At 40.4% G+C, this 26,248-nt stretch overlaps 1 protein-coding gene across 1 annotated transcript in view; it reads left to right on the top strand.

Annotated features, from left to right (window-relative positions):
• olfm1a (olfactomedin 1a) overlaps positions 1-9,324 on the top strand; it is a 19,584-nt gene extending 10,260 nt beyond the window's left edge. Inside the window, exons 5-6 of the mRNA XM_003455489.4 lie at positions 1-107; positions 6,597-9,324. Of these exons, the coding sequence (XP_003455537.1) occupies positions 1-107; positions 6,597-7,259 (770 nt within the window). The 3' untranslated portion in view covers positions 7,260-9,324. The remainder of the gene's footprint in view (positions 108-6,596) is intronic.
• Positions 9,325-26,248: the final 16,924 nt, after the last annotated feature.

Raw genomic sequence — 26,248 nt, forward strand, 5'->3', positions numbered from 1 at the left:
CTTGTGGGAAGCTCACAGGAATCTCTGAGCCAATCACCATAAAGACATCTGGATCTAGATTTGGATCATGGATGACTGACCCACTTGCTCCAGCTGGAGACAACAGAGTAAGTCTTAATATGTAACAGTAAATCAAATTTATGAGCATATCATACTGGCTCTCTTCAGTGTTGGGAAGGTTACTTTTAAAATGTATTCCACTACAGATTACAGATTACATGCCCCAAAATGCACGGTGGCACGGTGGTTAGCACTGTTGCCGCACAGCAAGAAGGTCCTGAGTTCAATTCTACCATCAGGCCGGGGTCTTTCTGTGTGGAGTTTGCATGTTCTCCCCGTGTTTGCGTGGGTTCCCTCCAGGTACTCCGGCTTCCTCCCACCGTCCAAAGACATGCAGTTTGAGGGGATAGGTTAATTGGATAATCCAAATTGTCACTAGGTGTGAATGTGAGCGTGAATGGTTGTCTGTCCCTGTGTGTTGGCCCTGCGACAGACTGGCAACCTGTCCAGGGTGTACCCCGCCTCTCGCCCTGTGACAGCTGGGATAGGCTCCAGCGCCCCCCGCGACCCGGAAAGGATAAGCGGAAGCGAATGGCTGGATGCCCCAAAATGTATTTTGTAACGTATTCTGTTACATTACGCAATGAGAGTAACGTATTCTGAATACTTTGGATTACTTAATATATTATGATGTTTTTTACAACTACATGAATGTACTATTGCTGTGTGATTTATTACTATTACTGAAGGCTACTCGCCATACCAATACCAACTAGATGTTTAAATCTTAATATAAATGAGTAACAGTAGGTGGACATTAGGTAAGGCTGCACTTTTTGCAGCGATCTCGTATAGAAAACTATTCCGTGCGTATATAAAACAGGTCCGCGGCTCCGAACTGTAGTAAAGGTACCTCTGGCTAATACGTCGGGCTCGTAGCCGAAAACTAGTGTTGAGTCTGTTTCCACAGGCCCCGCTAATTTAGAGATTAATTTAGAGGTCAACATTTTCTCAACAACAGTGTACTTTCAAATCAAATCAAATCAAATCAAATCACCTTTATTGTCACGTCACATGTGCAGGTACACTGGTACAGTACATGCGAGTGAAATTCTTGTGTGCAAGCTTCACAAGCAACAGAGTTGTGCAAAATACAATAACGTGCAACAAGCAAAATATAAAAATGGTTAATCTAAAAAGTAATAAATATATGTACCATATATAAAGGTATATACATTACTGAATGTGTGTACTAAATATGTTTTTCTACGTGTGTGTGTGTGTGTGTGTGTGTGTGAGTGTGTATATACATGTTTTACAAATGAAATAGAGTAAACAATAAAATAAGATATATAAAATATAAAATATACAGAGGTAGGTATGTGCAAAACAGTGGCATTAATGTACAGTATGGAGTGCATAATGTTGAAGTTCCAGTAGTGAGGGTGAGGTGTCTATGACGTGTTCAGCAGTCTGATGGCCTGGTGGAAAAAGCTGTCTCTCAGTCTGCTGGTACGGGACCGGATGCTGCAGAACCTCCTTCCTGATGGAAGTAGTCTGAAGAGTTTATGGCTGGGGTGACTGGAGTCCTTGATGATCCTCCCCGCTTTCCTCAGGCACCGCTTCCTGTAGATGTCTTGGAGGGAGGGAAGCTCACCTCCAATTATCCGTTCAGCACACCGCACTACTCTCTGGAGAGCTTTGCGGTTGTAAGCGGTGGTGTTGCCATACCAGGTGGTGATGCATCCAGTGAGGATGCTCTCAATGGCACAGCGATAGAAGGTCCTGAGGATGCGGGGGCTCATGCCGAATCTTTTCAGTCTCCTGAGAAAGAAGAGGCGCTGCTGCGCCTTCTTCACTGTCTTGTTTATGTGTACTGACCACGTAAGATCCTCAGCCAGATGTACACCAAGGAAGCGGAAGCTGCTCACTCTCTCCACAGCGGCGCCGTTGATGGTGATGGGGGTGTGTACTCCTCTGCACCTCCGGAAGTCCACTATCAGCTCCTTTGTCTTTGCGACGTTGAGGGTGAGATGGTTGTCTTGACACCAGTGGGTCAGGGCGCTGACCTCCTCCCTGTAGGCTGTCTCATCACCGTTGGTGATAAGACCCACCACTGTAGTGTCGTCCGCAAACTTCACAATGATGTTGGAGTTGTTAGTGGCCGTGCAGTCGTAGGTGTAGAGTGAGTACAGGAGAGGGCTCAGTACACACCCCTGTGGAGCACCAGTGTTCAGTGTGATGGGGGATGAGGTGGTGCTGCCCAGTCTGACCACTTGGCGTCTGTCAGACAGGAAGTTAAGGATCCAGCTGCAGAGGGAGCTGCTCAGTCCTAGATCCTGCAGTTTCCTGTCCAGCTTCGAGGGAACGATGGTGTTGAATGCTGAGCTGTAATCTACAAACAGCATTCTCACATACGTGTCTCTCTTCTCCAGGTGTGACAGGGCAGCATGGAGTGTCAGGGCTATGGCATCATCAGTGGACCTGTTGTGGCGGTATGCGAACTGTAGAGGGTCCAGTGAGTCGGGTAGTGCAGAGCAGATGAAGTCCCTGACCAGCTTCTCGAAGCATTTGCTCACGATGGGGGTCAGGGCTACAGGTCGCCAGTCGTTCAATGATGAGATGGTGGAGGATTTGGGTACAGGGACGATGGTGGCCATTTTGAAGCAGGCTGGGACTACAGACAGAGAGAGGGAAAGGTTGAAGATATGTGTAAACACTCCAGCCAGCTGAGCCGCGCATGACTTGAGGACGCGGCCGGGAATCCCGTCCGGACCAGTAGCTTTGCGTGGGTTCACTCTCCTGAAGTACCTCCGCACATCCTCCTCAGACACAGTGTGCGCACTGACGTCATCCGCGGTGCGCACACTGTCCGGTCTCCTGGTGTTCGCTGTGTCGAATCTAGCGTAGAATACGTTTAGATCCTCACACAGAGAGGCCGTGGTCTGCGGTGTGCTGGTTTTCCCTCTAAAGTCTGTGATCGTGTTCATCACCAACATGTAGCCTGTAACCACAGTCCTTGACACACAAAAACTCAGTAATCCTGTTGTAGAAAAACATCATTAAGTTGTGTGTCCTGCTGTAAATCACATGATTAACCCTCTGCTGTAGAAAAGAAATGTAAATGTTAGCGCTGCGCAGGTGTATACACTCTTTCTCACAGTGATCTCAGTGAGCAACACAAGGTGATGAATAACACACCCCTGGTAAATTCATAAACATCCAAAAAAATTACAACTAAAAGGTTAAATTTGCAGAGTTCACATAGTCATGTGACCCAAGTTTCCTCCTCTGGTCCCCTTCCTCTCCTGCAGCAAGAGGCACACACAGAGATACACCCACACCTTTGTCAGGTGGGGGTTAACTTCGCATAGTTGTGTTAAGTCAGTCAAGTCTTGTCAGCTTTTGTCAGCTTTTACCAGTCAGTCCCCCATTTTTTTTATTTTCACTCATTATTCATTCATTGATTCTTTTTTTTGCTGATAGTGGAATTTATCGTCGCATTTCGTTTCCACCCTCAGCAAAACGACGACATTTCAAAAAGAAAAAGAATTTAGACTGGATTACCTCGCCGAATACTTTTAGAAAGGGACTCGCTTCCTAATTGTCCCAAATAAGTGGCTTTCTCCAGAGCCCATTTTAATTTTGAAGAAACTCACTTTGCAACCGTTCGCAACAACATGTTGTGTAGTTCTTCCTATGCAACGTTCAGATCTGCTTAGGTGACAGAGAATATTAAACAAAACTTTCAGTGCACTATGAAAGTAACAAAATAAAAAGAATGAAAGAAAGGAAAGGCCTTGTTAAATCATGACACGTGTTCTTCATTTCGGGGGGGGGGGGGGTAAAATCATACCAAACCTAATTGGCAGGCTCAACTTTGTAACAAAAGACAAATCATCAGCCAGTTCAGTCTCAAAACATTCATCCAGTCAGCCACACCACACACAACATACAACATAACCCTGTTGTCTCATCACATAATAAGTTTCTTCTCATGTAACCAAATGTGTGCCATGTTAAAACTTCATCACACACCCCTCATCAGCATTCTGTTTTCTCCCTATGATGCAACCATTTGTTCTCCTATAATATTCAGTCCACTAGTCTATGTATCACTTTTCATCTTACTAGTGACTTGGACAAGATGACAAACAAAATCGCATGCTTAGATGCTGTCTGGTCTTCATGAGTTTCATTGTATGTGTATATGCATGTAGGGTTAGTATGGTTAAGGCATTTTCTGTTTGTGTGTGTTTTTATGTACCTCTCTCATCATGTTTTCATTATTCTCATCACTGCTTAAACAACACACATCTCTCTCTCTCTCTGCTTTTTTTATTTTAAACTGTCCTTTCTAAAAACAGAAAGTAGCATTACAGTTGTTTCAGGCTGAGAAACACCAAACACTCTTCATGTTATCATTCATATTTCATCAACACAAACATTTTATTTCTTTTGTCCACTGGGTTAGAAAGTGACCTGCAGAATCGCTTCACTCACATACTTTCACACCTCTCTGTAACTCACACACACCATGACGTCAGACACAATCCCCTGCTTTCGCCAAAACAAAAAACATGATGCTGATGTTACAAAAGTCTCACACGCATGAATCAGGATGCAGAAAAGCTGTTGCCCATCTGAGGTGTGAGGAAGAAACTGAACTCACGGATAGCTGCATGCTCGAGTTATCATAGCTCTGTTTCCCTCCCTCTGATGCGTACTCAACCAGCTCCTGCTCTGAAAATGTGTAGCTTGCTCATCAGCTTAAAAGTGACTGCATACAAAACAACAATCAGCCACACTCAAATAGACCACGTCTGGCCCGCCCACACAAAATAGACACCAACAAGAGCTCTGACCTCCTTACATTGGGTGGAGAAACCAACACTCAACGCCCTCAGCGGCAGAGAAAAACCCTTTTTAATCTCCTTTCGGTGGAGAAACCTGCTTAACCCTCCTTAAAAAAAATTTAAAAACACAGGTGGTGAAACCAGACCTCTTTAAAAAAAAGAAAGAAAGAAAAACTGGTGGAGAAACGAGGTAGCTTGCATCTACACGCACAGCTTGTGCACTCACGCACCTGAGTTTAACCGCACAGTCACGTAGCCGCTCCCTAAGGCCTTCTGTACTCACTGTGTTCATGTTGTTTCGTTCATGGGAAGTCTCTGGATCCCGTCAATCGCCATCCGTCCTGAGGGGAGTTCAGACGCAAACTCTCCAGCCTGGCGACAAAGTAAAGCACCAGGTCTTTCATCAGGCGTCTCAGACGCCTCGCTGCTAGCAGGCTTCGGTGGCGGCGTCTCCCCCCTCCTTGGTGGACGCAATGTGTTGGGTTCTGGCGCGGAAGGACCAAATAAATGTTGAGTCTGTGTTTCCGCAGGCCCCGCTAGTTTAGAGACTTATTCCTCATGAAGAACGAAAACAAGACAGAACATCTTCAACCGGTCTTTTACTCGCTAACGAGTAAAGGCTTGGTCAGAACCAGGCTGTGAAGCTAAATGCTCCTCACCTGTCTCCAGACCAACTCCTTCAAAGAGCAGCTCCCCTCGCAGCTATTTATTCCCATGACAGTTACAGTTTACACAATACAACACAAGCACCTCCCACTGTAGAACCCCCTTGGTTACAAAAGACAAGGCACTGTGTGTGTGTATGTGTGTGCACGAATGTGTGTGTGTGTGTGTGTGTGTGTGTGTGTGTGTGTGTGTGTGACTTCCTGCTCACCAAAAGGATCATAAAAGCAGGAAGCTTACAAAACAAGAAACAGATCTTTCAGATAGAATGCATCCACAATAAAACCTCCCCCAGCACAGAGTGGCTGGAGAGGTGGTCAGGATCAAAGGAATGTCTTTGATCCTACTGCTTGAACTAAGACTTACAAATTTAAGACAATGACAACATTCAACAATTTGACTTAACAACTAGCTTTACTTTGTTGTCTCGGTCAACTTTGCTAGCAAGAGACAGAGAGAGGCGTTGAAAGGCTGCTCCAACGGAACTTATTGTTTCGGAGGAAAACACGAACACAGTGTACAGTCGAGTCTTAATAGCTTACTTACAACTGGGCTCCCCATGAGGCTACATTCTTTAGGGCTGTGCTTGTAACACTCTGCCTATTGCCTTCATATTAAATCATTTATTGAATAATAATTTTTAAAAATATTTCTTCACGTCATTATGTGGGCCGCACGTAAAGGTGACATGGACCGTGAGATTCAGACCGAGGCATTAGAGCCTCTTAATGTGTGTTTTGTTTGGGTTTCCACCGGCGTGGAATTACCAAAAATAGAGAGGGCATAGCCTAATGTATGAAACAGGAAAATACTGCTGTGTAATCCATTTATTTCAACAAAGTAACTGTATTCTGAATACCACCTTTTTAAACGGTAACTGTAACGGAATACAGTTACTCATATTTTGTATGAACACAAATTAGAAGCAACTTGATAAGGATATCTCAGCTGCAGTGGTCATTTTACAATGTTTTGCTATGCATACATTGCATGTCTGTGGAACATAAAGGATTCAAGTTAACAATACAAATGATTAGGATTGTTTTTACATTTAATATTTGTTCTTTTTACTTACAGGTATGGTACATGGATGGGTACCATAACAATCGCTTTGTTAGGGAGTACCTGTCCATGTCTGACTTCATGATGACAGACAATTTCACCTCTCACCGACTTCCTCATCCCTGGTCTGGTACTGGGCAGGTGGTTTATAATGGATCTCTTTACTTCAACAAGTTTCAGAGTCACACAATCATTAAATTCGACTTCAGCACATCGCTCATCAGCAGATCGCGACAACTTGACTTTGCTGGTTACAACAATATGTACCATTACTCCTGGGGTGGGCACTCTGACATTGACCTAATGGTGGACGAGGGTGGGCTGTGGGCTGTATATGCTACCAATCAAAATGCTGGTAATATTGTTCTTAGCCAGCTAAACCCCAACACCCTACAGATCATCCGCAGCTGGACCACCAACCATCCAAAACGCAGCGCTGGTGAGGCCTTCATGATCTGTGGAACCCTGTATGTCACCAATGGGTACTCAGGTGGAACCAAAGTATACTACGCCTTTTCCACCAACTCATCTACCTATGAGTACATCGACATCCCTCTGACCAACAAATACAGCCACCTGTCTATGCTTGACTACAACCCTCGAGACAGAGCACTCTATGCCTGGAACAATGGCCACCAAGTTCTTTATAATGTCACACTTTATCACATAATACAGTAACAATCAATATTAACCACTCTCACATTCAAAAGAAACAACAAATCAAGACCCCACAATGTTACTGCAATCACAGTACACATGATCCTTTACACAGGATGCTCTGTGGGCCTTTACAAAGTAATGCTCCAAAATTTTATATAATTAAAGAATAAATACGATTTTCCTGAAAACATTAGATGATATCAAAATATACAACTAAATAAAAAAATAGAATAAATCCTAAAGAACTATGACTGTTAGAGGGTCAAAAGAAAATACAAAATAGTTATCAGGTCAGTTTATTTGCTTCCAGGACAGAGAGTGGTGTATTAGCTACAATTAGCTTAGCTCCATCTGAAGAAAAAACACCTTCCAAAAAGCTGAAGGCTGGGTCCCAGATCCTCCTCTTGTCCACTCATTCCTCTCTGTAACAGAAACTTCATCATCTTAAAAAATGACTCACCTGCATGTGAAATCTTCAGGGAACTGCTAGCCCTGAGATAGAAGAGAGCCCATTCTGAAAGCGGAACCACTAACTTTACAGCCCTTCACAGTATATAGGCAGTGACTTCAGATTTAGTTTAGGTTTAGGGAAATATTTTGATTGCCAGTATAGGCCTTTAAGGTGTCAGCTGGTGTACTCAAGAGCAGAACCGGGATCGAACCAGGTAACCCGTCTATGGGATGCTGTGTTTGAACACTTCAGGTGCTTTTACATTTTTACACCAGTCCAATAAATATGTCAAAAGAACATAAGAGGGATCTAAGAGAGTGTTGGGTTTTTTTCTGTCATGATGGAGCTAGCTAACCAAACCAAATGTTCTCGGTGTTTGTGTAAAGCTAGGCTAAAAGCCAGCAGGAATTCTCAGTACTGAAATACTGCACAAAGCATTGGACTGTTAACTTATGTCATTGACTTCTTTTACTAAATGTTTCTTAAAAATTGTATTTAAATCATTAACTCAGTTGTTTGACACAAATGCACTTAAAATGTGAAACACAGTGAAATTAAAATTTCACAGTGAGAAAACCCAACATTTTTAGATTACATATTTTGATGGACACTGAAGAATGCTTCACAGTTTTTATAAGATTTATCTTCTCTGCGTAATCTTGTCTGACTGAAGCAAGACCCGCTGTTCTTATTCTTATATCCCTTAATATTATAAATAATAAGGTATTTCTTACTGTTGTGTGTTATACAGCAATACAAATGATTGCCTGTTTTTCCCAATACTTCATTCAGTTTTTAAATTTATCGTTGTACCATGTGAAATTCATTCAGATCACTGAGCTATGGGCATAGTCTAACTATTTAAACAATAAGAATTCCTCTACACACTCAACTGTTGTTCTCAATAAGTAATTTGAGTGTTGCCCTGAATGGTAGTTATGAACGCACATGATGATTGGCTGATACATTGATACTAACATCCTCTTTATCATCAAACGTGTGTCCAGCACCACTTTAGATTCAATGACATCATGTGATCTGTCAGACGGAAGAACTCAGTACGACATTTGTGCAAAACAGATGATGTATACAGACAGAAACTGTAGTCTGTTGGTCTCAGTGAACATCAGTTAGATGATTTCAGATTTCTGAACCTTTTTTTTTTTTTTTATATCACTGGTCTGTGGAGTTTTCAGGTATTTGAGGCTAAGCCCAAAAACACGAAGTGACTGCACAAGAGTTGTTCTTCATTCTAATACCTGATTGACTGTAATAGCTTATTTGCTTTTGTTTTCCATATCAGATGATTTTTTTACAGTCCTTTAGGTACGTCTCGATGTATGCTCAATCATCCAGGTAAGTAAATCTCCAAAAGCTGATTCTGTTCATCTGGACGTAGCTACGTCCAGATGAACAGAATCAGCTTTTGGAGAGTACTTTAAGTATTTGTCTGTTTGTTTGTTTTACTTCTGTCATAAATGTTTGGCGTAAGCAGCAGGTTTTAATTCTACAGCCCCCTTCAAATGTGTAAGATGATTTATTCCGTTTTCATGACCAATAGCCTTAATATGTGATTGTGCTATGGATTTCTTCACCCAACCATTTTTTAAAAATTTTAACCAAGAGGCACAATTTCATGAACTCTTCATGTGTCTGTTTAAAGACTTCATTGATCCCACAAGGTAACATGTTACAGTAACATGATAATGAATAGTACAGTCTACAAATACACAACACAGTTAAAATAAAAGTGCCACAGGAAAGGGCCTTAAGCTATGAGATAGTACAACAATTTATGTATATATATATATATATATATATATATATATACACACACACAGAACAGTAAAGAAATACAAAGAAAAGTAAACGGGTGATGGGCTGTTAATGATGGAGAGCAGTTTGTTCACCAACCTCGGACCCTCAGAAATCTCTCGGATTTAAATGCCTCTAAATTCTGACCAATGATGCTTCCAGCTTTGTGGATTGATCTGCAATCAGTGCCAGAGAAGCCGGAAAGCACAGTTTCAGCAGTTATGTGATGGCGAAGTAAACAAACATCAGTGAGACCAGAAAGGCGGCAGGTAAGTTCAATGTGGGTGTCATGTTACAGCTGTACGCAGGCAGAAGAGGACCCAAGATGCAGACTCGGGCGAGGCGAGACGTGAACTCAAAAGCAGCTTTATTGCTGACTGGGGAAAACAACACAGAAACCTAAATTGGGAAACTAGATCCAAAACACACACGTAAACACCAGGAGAGACACAGCGACACGACGCTGAACAGATGAAAAAACAGACAACAAATACAAGAGGAAAACGAGGGAATGAGGACCAGACGGGGAACACAGCTGATACAAATCAACTGACGGGACCAGGGAGTCTCAAGACTAGAAACATTAACATAAGACACAGACTGTCAAAGTAAAACAGGAAAGCGACCGGGCACAGAGCTAAACCTATACTTACCACCATAATAATAATCAGAGACGACAACCAAGGAATCAGAGCCTAAACCATAATACAAAATAATACAAAAGGCACAAGAAACAGAAGATGCCAAGTCAAAATGACCCAGAACCGTGACAGTGGGTTCTGAGCTGATGAGAAACTGAAGACAGAGAAATGCAAGGTTAACACTGGTTTATGTGTGAACAGCTTAAGCATGGAAGCGTCCATCTTGATTTCAATTTTCATCTTGCTGTTATCAGGCATGGGAATTTTTTCCAGCTGTGATAAATCCTCATAAAAATGAGTGATAGACACAAGCTGTGTCCCAAATCAGAGACTGCACGCTTCGAAGTACCTGCACTTCGCGGACTACGTGGTGCGGGTAATACGAAGTGTGAGAAGGGCGGAAGTGAGAGGCTTGTGAAATGGGACAGTCTGGCCTTCGTCGCGCAGCTCAGGTTGCCTAGCAACCATGATATTAACCGCAAGAAACGTTTCATACAGAATTGCTTGACAGAATATGAAGGAGAAAAAATGTTTTTTTGTTTGTTTATTTTCTTTATGACATCACTTTGATTAGTTGAGTATCTGAGGCTGAGACCACAGGACTGTAAAACATGATAGTTGGGCTTCATTTCTGTACTGAACAGTCATTTCAAGATTAGTTAGTAAATAATAATTAGCTAATGTTGTTCATGAGACTAAAGTCATCTCACTGTGGTAATGTTAATATAATATGGCCAATATTATAGTTATTATATTAATCATTATGATATATTACAGCAGTGAACTTGAACTCTGTGTCAAATACTGAGCTTCAGTAAAGATTCAAGTTGCAGTTAATTATATTTCCTATCACCTTAAATCTTCACTCAAAGACAAGTATCTGTGACAGTGTATATGTAGATGTATTATATATAAGAGACAAATATTGTCCGTTTAATATGTTGGCATTACTAAATTTGGCTCATTGCTTACATATATGTGTAAAAAGAAAATGTACGAGCTGTGATAACTGTTTCTGATAGAATGAAGATCAGACTGATATATGAAATATTCCTTTATTGGGTGAGAAAATCAGACCATGTCATAACTGCTTTAAGTCATACAGAATAGATATCAGAGCCTTAAACAGGCTGACTTCTGCTAAATGGGTCAAACTGGGCAGAAAGTCTACAAACACATAACATCCTTATAGAATATGATGTAACACTATAGATCAGCTTAGCTCAGAATATATAAAGCATATAAACAATTACAGCAATATGATGCAACAAACACAGCAGTGCTACTAATCCAAAATACTCAAAGCTTCATAGAACTGAAACAAACATTTATTTTTAGCTCCATTCTGCTGCTGATACATACTTTAGGTTTCTGAATATTAAACTTGTTGCTGCCTTTCATAGTGTGTAACTTGAAGGCCCTGAGTACTTTCTCCCACACTGAAAACACTGGGATGATAACATTATTTGAACATTACCTAATAAGACTGATTCAGGACAGACAATTAGTTATGTTAAACTTTCCTAGCAGTCCTTCACAAACAGGGAACAGTCTGTCTATTCTCTCCATCTGTCAGCTGCTGCTGGCTCTTCCTCCTCCTCTTCCTCACACACTGCTGAGTTTGTCCTGGTGGATCATCAGGGGTGCAAAGCCTCAAATTTGAAGGCTGGGTCCGGTGTAGACTTCATGGCCCCATATTAGTGATCTGTCAGTCGCGAACGAAACGGCTCTTAGAGCCGGATCTTTGAAGTGAATGACGCGAGCCGGCTCCTTATTGGAAGCCGTGGCGGAGGGGGGGGGGGTTCTCTCACCCTCTCTCTCGCACTTTTTTTCCGCTTCACTCTGCACGCGAGCCTTGTGCTTTGCGCTGAGCGGAGGGGGAGGGGCGGTAGTGTGTGGGGGGGGGGGGGGAGTGTGCTACACTCAGTTGCACAGGAACAGAGCGGGAGGGAGAGACAGAGAAAGAGAGCCAGGGACAACAACGTCACATTAGAAAGGTATAGTAATCATCCACAACTATTTTCAGTTGCGGATGATAAAGGATTCAGAAAGTTTATTCATGCAGGCCTATATGACAGAGAATGTGCATCTTCTTTTTGTTTTGCGTATTTTAATTTATATTTAATTGTGTTGTGGTTTGCAGTGTTTTGTGTTGTTTCACTTTAAATTTGTTTAAAAGGAAAAAGCTGAAAATTTAAAAAGTTAAAAGTTGAAATGTAAATAGTTGGTTTTTGTATTATACGATTATTTATTACATTGTATGTGGAGTGAATAAATAAAAGTATATTTACGTTGGCCCCTAGAGACAAAGCACGTACAAACTCCAAAACACGTACAAAACACAACAGAAGTGCTCCAGGATGCTAGGGGGCAGTGTTGAGTTTTTGTTACCTAGTGGCTACACAAGCCAGGAAGTACCAACGACTGGATTTGGTGTGTGGTAGTAACAGGTAAATGCTTGTGTAAAAATACACAAACAATACACATATGCTTTCAATTGTGTAATTTAAGTGATCTAGGTAGCTCTGTTTTGGAAGTTCAGTTAACGCTAGAAATGTGTTTTGGAATTTGTACGTGCTTTTTGGAGTTTGTACGTGCTTTGTCTCTAGGGGCCACCGTATATATTTATACTTAAACATATGTAAAAAAAAAAACAACGTGGTTTTATTTATATTAGTAATTCCTTTTGTGCATAATTTTATATTGTTGTTAATAATAAATTAATTAAAGCAACAAAACAACCTGAAGAGCTGGTTGGAAGCCAAAAGAGCCGGCTCTTTTTAGTGAGCCGAGCCGAAAGAGCCGGTTCTCTAAAAAGAGCCGAATTCCCATCACTACCCCATATATCCCACAATTCATAGCGTGGCCGTGGATATTTTTTGTTGAAAAAAACGACAGATGGCTGAAGCGGGGTGGCCGAAGAGTGGAGGGGGGCTTTCCAAGATGGCCGAGTAAGTAGACGCTTACTGCCGAGCTTAGCAAATGTAACCTTATAATACGGTAGGAACATTGTGTCAACTCAGACTTCAGAAGCTTCTTCGGTATTTAATCCAGAAAAGGACTGCATTTGATGAATAAAGCGACAAAATGTCACAGCGTGACAATAAAAGACCCTCGGCTAGCTCCAGAACAAAGCTACTGCTAAAGGCTAATGCTAGCCAAACAGCTGTGTCGGTAAACCCACTGGTTGACAACTGCCAATACTCCGCGTCTATTTCACTACCTCTCCCAGTAACTGAGGACCTGATGGACAAGTTTCCACCTCTACCCGTCTCACCCAGCCAGTCTCCGGCGCCAAAGAAAGCATTGCACTCCAAGGAAGATAGCGTGGATGTTGTTGAAACTCTATCAAAGCTAATAAACGAAAGAATGGATCACCCCGCGTTACAGATTACCGGGATCAGAAAAACTGTGGACTTTGCATGTTAGGAGATAAAAGATGTCAAATGCAGAGTGGGCATTTTAGAGCAGAAAATTTCCAAAGAGGAAGAGCGTATGGATAAAAACCAGCAAAGAATCACAGATCTCGAGCGATACTCCAGACGGTGAAACTCAGGCTGTTTGGTGTCAAAGAAGAGCAACAGGAGGATACATGGAGAGTTGCTGTTGAGATTTGTCAGGTCGTGTTACCTGAATGTAAAAATCAACTTTATGACACCATTGACACCGTACATGGGGTCGGCCCCAAACGCCCAAACAAAACCAGTCCCAGACCTATTATCATCCAGTTCATCTCCTGCAGAACCAGAGATAGCCTGTGGAAAGCAGCCAAGACATCTCCATTCCTAAAGGAGAACCAGGACCTGAAGTTTGCTGAGGACCTTTCAAAAGAAGACAGAGAGCGCCAGAGGAAGTTGTGGCCCATTATTGAGAAGGCTCGCAGAGAAAATAAAAAGGCCTATTACGTTTGATGCTGGGGTTTTGTTAATGGGACAGAAGTTTTCCCGTCTTCAGAATGAGAGGTGAATATGGGAGGAGTTAAGGAATGTAAAAGTCCTTACTATGTTGCACAGTTGCTTGGACTTGGTTGACTATTTTTAATCAATCCTTCTGGTGTTTTGGATCATTAAGTCTACGCTTCATTTATATTATGAGGACACTTTAAGTTTCAGCACTTGAGTTGTATCCTAAAAAAATATTTTTCGTATTTCTGCCAAGTTATTTTTATACTTGCAATGCTTGGTCCCTTAGTGAGGTTTATTTTTTGCTAGGCACACAATAATGGTTCCTTAAATTTCTGTTTATTTTTTGTTTTGTTTTCTTAATTGTCATTTTAACATTTTAGCAATAATTTGAGATTGGAAACATTTATGGATAAATTTAATGTAACTGATATTTGGAGAGACAAATTTCCTGATGATATATCATTTACTTGGAGTAACCGTTCTGGTTCAAGAAAATCGAGTACTGATTTCTGGTTAATATCAAGTAGTCTATCAAAGGACAGCGTTACGGTCAATATCCTTACAACTCCACTTACCGACCATAGAGCAATATATATTAACCTGCAACCGTTTCCTACTATTACCATTAATAGATCTTCATATTGGAAATTAAATAGTTCGCTTTTGAGCCATACAGTTGTATAATCTGAAATTACACAAGGTCTCGGAGGAAGATAAATTACGGCTTAGGACCTTTCAGTCTAAACTGGATGAGATTTACCGCCAGAAAGCTGAAGGAGCTTTTGTTCACTCAAGAAAAAGATAGATAGAGAGCAGAATTCTGCTTATTTTTTCCACTTAGAAAAACATAGATCTAAAGCCAATACTTTTCATAAATTAAATATAAATGGTACAGCCACTGACGATGCAAAAATTATCTCTCAATTTTGTTGTAATTTCTACTTGTATGAATTCAATTATAACGCAAAGGTTGCTACCCAATTTTTTGACTCTATAAATAATGTTGAAATGATTAAAAGTGCTGATAGGCTTTTTTGTAACAGTCCGATTACTGAAAAAGAGATACTGACATCAATTGAATTTCTTAAAAACAACAAATCTCCAGGCACAGAGATTTGTTATTTTCCAACAGCAGCCCTCCCATATGAAAAAGATATATATATAAATCTTATAAAGTTTGTACCTGTCTTGTGTGAAACTTGTATGAAAAGCATACAAGAGTGAAAACAGATATAAGATCCCTTGAAAAATTATATAAATGAAACTTGTATGTTTAGGATACTTACTAAAACAATATATGAAAGTAATGAGAAAGTGGCCACTTTCATGAGTAAATCATATAAACCTTATATGATTCACTATATGAAGTAGGCCACAAGCAGCTTCTCGGATGAGAGGTGAAACGTCTTCAAGAAACTCAAAGAAGTCCAGACGCTTTTCTTTCCAAGCTCCTTAGACTACGATGACCTGGATGACTGAGAACCTTCACAGACATAGAGTAACCATGGATTGTCATTGTTATAACTCACCCTGGTGCATGATGGTACAATGCTGTCCTCGCAGAAGTGGATATAAGAGGTGACAGTGTCCGTAAACTCTTCCATTGTGTCCCAGTCTGCGAAGCTCCTCCACAGCCTCATTGCTCCACAGTTTTTTAGTCCTCACGACAGGTCTGGAGAACTTCAGCCTCTGTCTGGTGAAACAAGCACAAAGATTGACACCTTGACTCCAACACCACAAGAGGGCCCCCAGGGGCTAGAGAGACCAAGTAGATCACAGAGGGCTAAAAAGATACCTGAGAGGTTTGGTGATTTTGTGGTGAAATAAACAATAATATGTTAAGGTGAAGAGGTAACATACAATGGCAAGTTTCAAGTTCATATGTGTAAGTATATATGTATATATTGGGGGGGGAAAGGTACACGTGTGGTGAGGCAGTTAGAAAATATAATTGTTAGAAAGTAAGACGAGAAAGAATGTTCAATGTTGAAGAAAAAACAAGAAATCAAAGTTATTGAGGCTAAAGTTTGAATCTAAGAAAAAGGGGGATGCCATGTACTGATATGTGGCTATGTCTTAATGTGATGACGTTTGAACCGGATGTGGTTGTCCCGAAGGAGGCCCCATTAAGTGGCTAGTAGTCAGGGCGACAATGTTCAATAAAGCAAGAGAAAGATAATGCTTTATGTCCAGATTTAATTCAGAGTGCTCTGCCTAATTCAGTAATAAGGTGGGCACACAACAGTTATCACAGCTCGTACATTCCCTTTTTACACATATATGTAAGCATTGAGCCAAATTTAGTAATGCCAACATATTAAACGAACAATATTTGTCTCTTATATATAATACATCTACATATACACTGTCAGAGATACTTGTCTTTGAGTGAAAATTTACGGTGATAGGAAATATAAATAACTGCAACTTGAATCTTTACTGAAGCTCAGTATTTGACACAGAGTTCAAGCTCACTGCTTGAACACTGTGTATACTAACAATACTAACTTTAATGTTCCCCATATTATATTTAGATTACCAAAGTGAGATGACTTTAGTCTCATGAACAACATAAGCTAATTGTTATTCACTAACTAATCGTGAAATGACTGTTCAGTACAGAAATGAAGTCCAACAATTGTGTTTTTACAGTCCCGTGGTCTCAGCCTCAGATACTCAACAAATCAAAGTTATCTCATAAAAAAAAATAAACAAACAAACCAAAAAATTTTCTCCTTCATTTTCTGTCAAACAATTCTGTATGAAACGTTTCTTGCGGCTAGTATCATGGTTGCTAGGTAACCTGAGCAGCGCGACAAAGGCCAGACCATCCCACTTCACAAGCTTCGCACTTCCGCCCTTCTCGCACTTCGTAGTACCCGCCGTACGTAGTCTGTGAAGTGCAGGTACTCTGAATTGGACACAGCTACAGATGTCCTGTCTGTCTTGTAGAAAGCTCAGTGTTGGAGCCATATGTGAGTTTTTCCTTTTTTGGGTTAGAGGGCTGGTTTAGTCCACACGCTGTATTGGTGCACAGTTGTGGGGCGTGACTCCTGGGTGTGTATTAGGTGATAAATAATGGCACTCACCTGTTCACGCACCTGCTGTTTGATGAGCGAAAAGGTAGGGTGAGCATGGGATGAAGCTTTCTGTTGACTGCAGCTTAATGCACAGTTTGATACACTATTTGATGCCGTAGGCTGTTTCTTCAAGTGAATATCACAATTTGGCGGAATAATTGGTGTAACACTTTGTGAGTCACAGTCATGTTTGTCTGCGCAGTCTGAGCACTTGTTGTATGTTTGCTCCTGTGTCCTGATGTGTGGTTGTGGGCGGTATAATGGTTGAATAAAAGTCACAAATAGCTCAGAAGTGCATTTCATGTGTTTATTGTTGCGAGTCGTCAGTGTCCCCATGTTTAGCCTGCCGCGGTCGTTGGTTATATTGGAGGAGCCACAATATCGTGTCAGCAGAAGAGTTTATAAGTTTAATATTTGAATATTTATTTTGAGATAAGAGTTTTTATTAGTGAGCATGGTTTGCTTTTGCCATTGTCCACGCAGCCTTTAGAATAAGCTTATGGCTTCACACAGCTGGTTTCAATCAGGAGTTATTTATTTCCCTGTTAGGTTTCAGCAGTAAGATAACTCTTTATTGATAAGATAACTCTACAGTACAGCTGTCTGTAAGGCTGTCTGTCTTGTTCAAGGCTGACGGTATGGAGGTACATAAATACCCACCGATAGTATGCACAGAAGACTAGGCTGAGTTAGCTAGTTTAGTTTTAATAGTGGGGGATACATTTCAACTGTTAATCGTGTGTGTGGCCAAGGTTTATTAAACTGAATGTCATTAAGCTGATGATGAAGCTGTGTGGCATGTGAGGTGCAGTTTAATGTTTGGATTTTGTCATGTTTTAAAGAAAAATGGAGGCAAACCAATGAATGCAATGGAAAGGAAAAGACAACAGAAACCTACTGCTACAGCCTAGGAAAATAAAATTAAAGGCTTCAAACAGAATGCCACTAAGATTAATGAAATTAAAAGTGCTATAAAGGTTATTAAAGAATTAATGCAGTTTGAGGATAATGTTTCTAATGTCCAGTCTCTGCTCTGCGTCCATCGCTTTTCCTCCAGTAATCCAAGAAACACACCGAACGCCACAGCGGCGCTTTCAAGAGACCCTGTAGCAGTTTTCTCGCCACCTGACATGCGGTCCGCAACGTCGATCCATCCAGTCGTCTTATCTCCGCTAAATTCAGTTATGAAGTAACTCCGGCCACCCACCACTTCAGCGAAAACCGCCCACCAGCCGAACTCACAGCTCCTTTCACGTCGCTCTGAAACGGGCCCACAGGCCGGGCGAGTTAGCCTAAAAGCCGACGGACATCAGCGCTGAACCCAGAAGCTACGCTGTTCCCACGCTTCCAGCAAATTGCAGCTCCAACAGCAAAAGCTGCAGCGTACTTCGTAGCTTCACACCTGCCGGCGCCAGGTAGCAGGGACAAGCTCAGCTCTGTGCTCCTTCCTCCTAACACCATTTAATGCAAGCTGGAAATCTGTCGCTAGCTCCATGCTCGACTGTTTCTCCATCGCCCTGGTGTTTTCTATCCCTTCTTTCACTAAATGCTCAAGCAAGTCAGCACTGGGATGCCTGGTTGTTCCCTATCCACCATTCGCAAACGCAGCAGCAAGCTTCCTACCACCGAACTCCCAGTTTCTCAGCGAAGACACAAAAAAAAATTTAAAAAAAATATGGCATTGAGTCGCCAGTTCTATATTCCTCCGTAGCAAATGCAGCACAGAGTTGCCAGGTTCCCAGCCTCTTCCCTACTGCACAAAATTCTGCAGCTAACCTCGGCACCGGGTTGCCAGGTTCCTTCATCCTCATTCGCAAAAGCAGCAGCAAGCTTTTTGACCATCGGGTTGCCAGGTTCTCAACATAGCTTAAAAAAAAAAAGGCACAGAGTTGCCAGTACTCCACCCCTCCGTAGCGTACGCAGCATGCCTTGGCACAGAGTTGCCAGGTTCCCAGCCCCTCATCCCCGCTTCGCAAAATTCTGCAGCAAACGTCGGCACCAGGTTGCCAGGTTCTCAGCCACTCATCCCTCCATCGCAAATTTTCCTGTTAACCTCAGCACTGAGTTGCCAGGTCTCCAGCCATCCCTCCTTGGCGCAACTCTGCAGCATACGTCCACTCGTCCTTCCTCTTAGAGCAGGGCGATATGACCAAAAATATTTATCACGATATACATTTGAAAATTTGCGATAACGATATAACTGACGATATAATTGACACTAGACAAAATACTTTACAACTCCACAACTTTATTAGTGCAAAAAACCCCATCAATGTATTTTCACTTAAACAAGCAGCTGTTTTATGTGCATTAAAGTTATATAAAAATGTAACAGTGCAAATTCCTTGTTGACAGTTTAACCAAAAGGCATTTCCAGTGGAAATTGGCCGACATATCCTGAGCATAACCATGTATAATATCCACAAAACTTAAAAAGAGGTTATACACACACAATACGGTAATATTATGTTGAAGCACAGTACGTATCACTCCGCGAGGCTCCTGCCTGCGATAGCCGTAATGCTCCGACAATCCATCAAGCGGTGTGGGTTCGTAGCTTAGCAAAGTTGTACTAAAACATTTGACAGATTTTCGAGCGCCGTGTACCACATAAAATCGTTTCGAGGTCAGTAAACACAACCAGAATTCATACATAAGGCACACGGGATTATAAGGGGCACTGTCGATTTTCAGAAAAATCAAAGGATTGATTTTAAGTGTCCCGTATTTTCCAAACAACACGGTAATAACAACAGCCCGCTAGCATGCTCTACCAAAAATAGTGCTTTGTTGTCTATCTGATGGACGAAAGCTAAACCAGTTTCACACCACTGAAGTTGCAACATTTTTACAAACCAATTCTGGTTCATCCGTTTTATGTAACGATCCACTTTCGCTCTTCTCATTCTGCGTCGCTGCCATGTGCGTATGTAAACAAAGGCACTGCGCATGCGCGTTTTACCCATATTCTATCGCGATATTTCATTTTCCTATCGTTGCCCAAAATTACACCGGTATTACCGTGAACGGTATGATATAGCCCAGCCCTACTTCCTCTGCTAAATGCCGCAGCAAACGTCGGCACTGAGTTGCCAGGTTCCTTTATCCCTCATTCGCAAAAGCAGCAGCAGCTTTTCTACCATTGGGTTGGCAGTTCTCTGCATTGACAAAAAAAAAGCATGAGTTGCCAGTTCCCCATCCCTCCGTAGCAACTGCAGCATGCTTCGGCACCAACTTGCCAGGTTCCCAGCTTCTCATCCCTTTTCGTCTGAACTCTGCAGCAAACCTTGGCACTGGGTTGCCAGGTTCCTTTATCCCTCATTCGCAAAAGCAACAGCAAGCTTTTTTGCCATTGGGTTGCCAGTTCTCAGCGTAGACAAAATAAATGAATTAATTAATTTAATTAAACGCCACTGGGTTGCCAGGTTTTCCTTCATCCCCCATTTGTAATGCAGCATCTAGCTTCCCTACTACTGAACTGCCAGTTTCTCTGCATCCATCATGGCAACAAGCAGCATGAATCCTTCTAGCCCCGATACCAATTTCTCATTTCTCATTTGCAAAACTGCCAGTTTCTCTGCATGGGGGGAAAAAAAGAAAAGAAAAAGGCACTGGGTTGCCAGGTTTTTCCATTATCCCTTATTTACAAAGCAGCCGCAAGCCTTCTACCAACGCCTTGCCAGTTTTTCCCTCCCTCCCTCCATCCATCCTTCGCAAAATTTAGCAACATGCTTTCGTGGCACCAGGATGCTAGGTACTTCCCTCATATCTAATCGCAGCAGCAAGCTTTTCTACGAACGTCTGCCAGTTTCCCTTTCCCGTATCCCATATTGGCAAAATGCAGCAGCATGGTTTTGGCACCGGGATGCCAGCTTCTCTTCCTCTATCCCCCCTATGCAATACAGTAGCAAGTGTTGGCACCGGGATGCCTGCTTCTCTTCCTCTATCCCTCCTATGCAAATACAGTAGCAAGCTTTGGCACCGGGATGCCAGCTTCTCTTCCTCTATCCCCCCTATGCAATACAGTAGCAAGTGTTGGCACCGGGATGCCTGCTTCTCTTCTATCACTCCTATGCAAATACAGTAGCAAGCTTTGGCACCGGGATGCCTTCTTCTCTTCCTCTATCACTCCTATGCAAATACAGTAGCAAGCTTTGGCACCGGGATGCCAGCTTTTCTTCCCCTATCCCTCCTTTTCAAATACAGTTGCAAGCTTTGGCACTGGGATGCCAGTTTTTCTTCCTCTTTTTTTTTATTTTTTATTCATATTTTGGATGGACAGAAACATTAACAAATATACAACAGGAATAATCACACTGTCAGTTCTCTGTCCGTTTCTTAACAACAACCAACAAATAAGGACTAACAATAACTAAAGACAAACAAACAAACACAACCCCCCCCCCCCAAAAAAAAAAAAAAAACACCAGGAGAGACAAAATGATAAACCGCTTCCTGGGAAACATCAGCAAAAACAAAAGCAATGGGGGCAAAACACCCAGGTGCCTAAAAACCAAACATAACCTTGACCACTGATAACATTAGACAATTTCTTCCCTCTACTGACTTTCAAAGTAAAGGAACAACAACAAAAATACCAACGACACATGAACCGCCCCCCCCCCCCCCCCCCCCCCCAAAAAGAACACTTATCACAATATCTAAGAGACATTCTCGATGTACAACAAAGGACCCCAGACCTGCTCAAAAATATCTTCTCTCCCCTTAATTCTGTACATAACCCGTTCATATAGTGCCATCTCAGACATCTGTTCAGTCCATTCCCTGAGAGAACAGGGGCTGGATGACTTCCAGTGCCTCAGTATTATCCTGCATCCTGTTATGAAAGCCAGACGCATACACAGTCTCTGTTTTTTTGAAAAGATACTGTTGTCAGGTAACAGGCCCAGGACACACACAGCTGGAGACTTAGAAAGATTAAATTTAAAAATATCATTCACCAAGTTAATGATTCCGTCCCACAAATAATCATTTTTCCGACATGCGTACAACATATGAACTAGAGTCCCGGCTTCCTCCTGACATTTCCAACAGGTGTCATTATCCACAAGCTTCAGCCTGACTAATTTACTGGGAGTCCAGTAATTTCTGTGAAGCAACTTGTACTGGATAAGTTGAGACTGTGTTTCAGGTGAGCAAACATACCATAATGAAACCAGCTTCTTCCAACTGTTCTCTAAAATCTGGATACCCAGATCCTTCTCCCAACACTGCCTTAGTCCCCCCAAATTGGGAGAGTGCACCTCTCTGAAGATCCCATAGAATTTGGATGCCCTGATTCTATTAATGCCAGGAGCAGCAAACATCTCCTGAATACTAGATGGAGGGTCTGGGTTATTATTCAAAATGGTTTTAATACAGTGTCTAATTTGAAAAAACCTCCAAATTTCCCTTGGATCCAGATTACATTCTCGTTTGATTTCTGCAAACGATTTCATGCCAGTCTGCCCAAATAAATCCCCCACCTGATTAATACCTGTCCTAGCCCAAGCCTCCCACCTGACCGGTTTCTTACCAATTAATATTTTCTTATTATACCAGATAGAGGCTCTAGAGGTAAGATAAGGGCTAATGTTGGTATATTGGTGAGCTCTATGATTGATTTTTTTTTTATGATTGATTGATTTTATTGATTAGCATTTAAATATCTCAGTGAATACAGAATACAAAATAAAGATTACCACAAAGCAAAAAATCATGAGACAAGGCTAATCAAAAGGTATTGGCTGAAGCATTTGCTTATTATGCCAACCCTTTTAACAAAAAATTTTTTGCATGCAGCTCCTGTACACAGGGCTCGAAGCAAAGAATAAAACAAAGCACAAACAAACAAACAAACAAACAAACACAAAAAAAACTTTCCACCTTAGATAACTACATCAAAGCAAAACAATCAAGAGTTTCAGAATTATTATTTTTGCTCTTTTCATTCTTGATTAATATATTTTTCTAATACTCTATTTTTAAACATGTTTTTAAACAAGGAAAATGAACTACACCTTTTTAAATCACTGTCATAACTATTCCACAGGTTAACTCCTCTAACAGAAACACATCTCTGCTTTATGTTTGTCCTTATCTTGTTTTTTTTAAAGACATCTGTTCCCCTTAAGTCATATTGACTCTCTCTGACTTTAAACAGCTTCTGAATACTGCGGCAAAGCAAGTTATTTTGTGCTTTATACATTATCTGTGCCATTTTATATTCGACTAAATCATAAAATTTTAGGGTATTCAGATTAATAAACAAAATGTTAGTTGGTTCTATATAGTTTGATTGATTTATAATTCTTATAGCTCTTTTTTGTAACTTGAAAATAGGAAGAGTATTTGTTTTATATGCATTACCCCATATCTCCAGACAATAAGTCATATATGGAAGCAACAGAGAACAATAAAGTGTGTATAATGATTTTTTGTTCAGGACATGCTTTGTTTTATAGAGAATAGCAATGGTTTTTGACATTTTTGTTGTCACATGATTTATATGAGACTTCCAGCTCAGCTTATCATCAATTATCACTCCAAGAAATTTATTTTCATACACTCTTTCAATTTCAATTCCATTAACCCTGATTTTAGATACATTTTTCATTTGTCTAGTGCCAAAAATAATCAATTTTGTTTTCTTTATATTTAACGATAACTTATTTACATCAAACCAGTTTTTTAATATATTTAACTCCTTTTCCGCTGTAGTCAGAAGCTGTTCTAGGTCTTTACCTGAGCAATACAGAGTGGTATCATCAGCAAACAATACACATTTTAACAGTTTGGAAACACTACATATGTCATTTATATATAATATGAATAATTTAGGGCCCAGCACAGAGCCCTGAGGAACACCACAAGTTACCTTCAACTGATTAGATTTTACATTATTGATTTCAACATATTGATATCTGTCATCCAGGTAACTTTTCATCCACTTATATGCTATCCCTCTTATGCCATATCTCTCTAGTTTATTCATTAATATAGAATGGTCAATTGTATCAAATGCCTTTTGTAAGTCTATAAAAACACCAACAGTATATTCCTTGTTATCTATTGCATTAGATATCCCTTCTACAAGTTCCATCACTGCCATCGAAGTGGACCTTTTCACTCTAAAGCCATATTGATAATCACTTAGGAGATTATGCTTCTCTATATATTTATCAAGTCTATTAACAAATAACTTTTCTAAAATTTTTGAGAACTGTGGGAGTAGTGATATTGGCCTGTAATTGGTAAACTGACATCTCTCTCCGTTTTTATGGATTGGAATAACTTTTGCTATTTTCATTTGTGAGGGAAATACACCAGTTCGAAAGGACAGATTACAAATGTATGCGAAAGGTTGCACTATATATTCTATAATACTCTTAACTAATTTCATGTCAATACCAAAACAGTCGGTGGACTTTTTATTTTTAAATGTCTTCACAATGTTAATTATTTCTCTATGAGTTACAGCACCAATAAACATGGAGGACACATTCTGAGTAATATGTTTATTTAGGTCATTATTATTTCTTGACTCTGGAATTTCTTTTGCTAAATTAAAGCCAACATTTACAAAGAAATCATTAAATTCATTTACAATGTCTTTAGTTTTATCAAGCACAATATCTTTATCTTTTTTAAAATAGTCTGGATAATTCTTATTTTTTGAGCCCTTTTTGATTATGCTATTTAATATCCTCCATGTTTCTTGTGTGTTACTTCTATTTTGCTCCAGTAATGTGTGGTAATATTCTTTCTTACTTGTTCTTATAATATTTACTAATCTATTTTTATATAGCTTGTACTTTATTTCAGCATCTTTTGTCCTCAGTTTTATGAATCTCTTATATAGATTATTTTTCATTTTACATGCATCTTCTATCCCCTTTGTGATCCATGGCTTATTTGATCTGTGATGCTTTCTAGTGATTTTCATTAAAGGACAATGTTTTTCATATAGTAAAATTACAGTTGATAGGAATGCATCATATGCACTACTTGAATCTTCATTTGCAAAAACCTCATTCCAATTGTGTTCCTTTAAGTCCACCTGGAGGGCAGCAATGGCTCTTGTTGTTCTATGTCGTATCATATCAAATGTTTGATTCTTTTTTTTAGTTTTAATCCCAAAATAATTTTGAAAAATTGCAAAAACAGGAAGATGATCGCTTATATCAGTTATAAGAAGTCCACCTACTATTTCATGGTCAATTTTATTTGTGAATATATTATCTATCAATGTAGCTGTATCAATTGTTATTCTACTTGGTTTTATAATTACAGGGAAAAGGCAGTTACTATACATTGTATTGATGAAATCTGTTGTTTTCTGATGTCCGTTTGGGTTTAGCAAGTCTATATTAAAATCACCACAAATTATTTGCACTTTTTTATCATTTAGGTTGCTAAACATAGCAGCAAGTTTTTCATTGAATGTCTCAAGGCATGATCCTGGTGTCCTATAGATGCAACTTATAATTATATTGCTAGCTTTTTCAACATGGATTTCAATAGTAACACATTCCATTACGTCATCTATGATGCTTGACATACATTCAATCAGACTACATTTCAAAACTTTATCTACATATAAAGCAACACCGCCTCCTTTTTTATTCACCCTGTTCATTGTAAATAATTCGTATCCTTCCAGTCCCATTTCACTAACTTTCTCATTATCGAGCCATGTTTCTGATATTGCAATTATATTAAACTTTTTTAACTTACTTAAACATTCCGTAATTTTAGAAAAATTTTTATACAGGCTTCTACTATTGAAATGTATGACCGACAATGCATTTGCCATTTTAATATTCATATTAAATTGGTCATCTGTATAGTACTCACAAGTACTATTATTGTTATTGTAGAAGTGATTATCTGGGTCAATGTTAGTTTCAGGGTCATGCATGTTGTGCTCTGCATAGTTAAACGTTTTGAAGTTCATCTTCTCAGCGTGTGTGGCAAAATAACCTCCTTGACAGTCCTTCTCATAATCAAAGTCTTCCTCTTCAATATCTCTGAATGGAAACCTATAATCTGTGTCCAAACTTGTCATTTATGTGTTTTTGTTGTTGTTTTTTCCCATTGTTTTTTGAGCCATAAG

This window comes from Oreochromis niloticus, linkage group LG12, assembly GCF_001858045.2.
Source record: "Oreochromis niloticus isolate F11D_XX linkage group LG12, O_niloticus_UMD_NMBU, whole genome shotgun sequence".
NCBI classification, from domain to species: Eukaryota; Metazoa; Chordata; class Actinopteri; order Cichliformes; family Cichlidae; genus Oreochromis; species Oreochromis niloticus.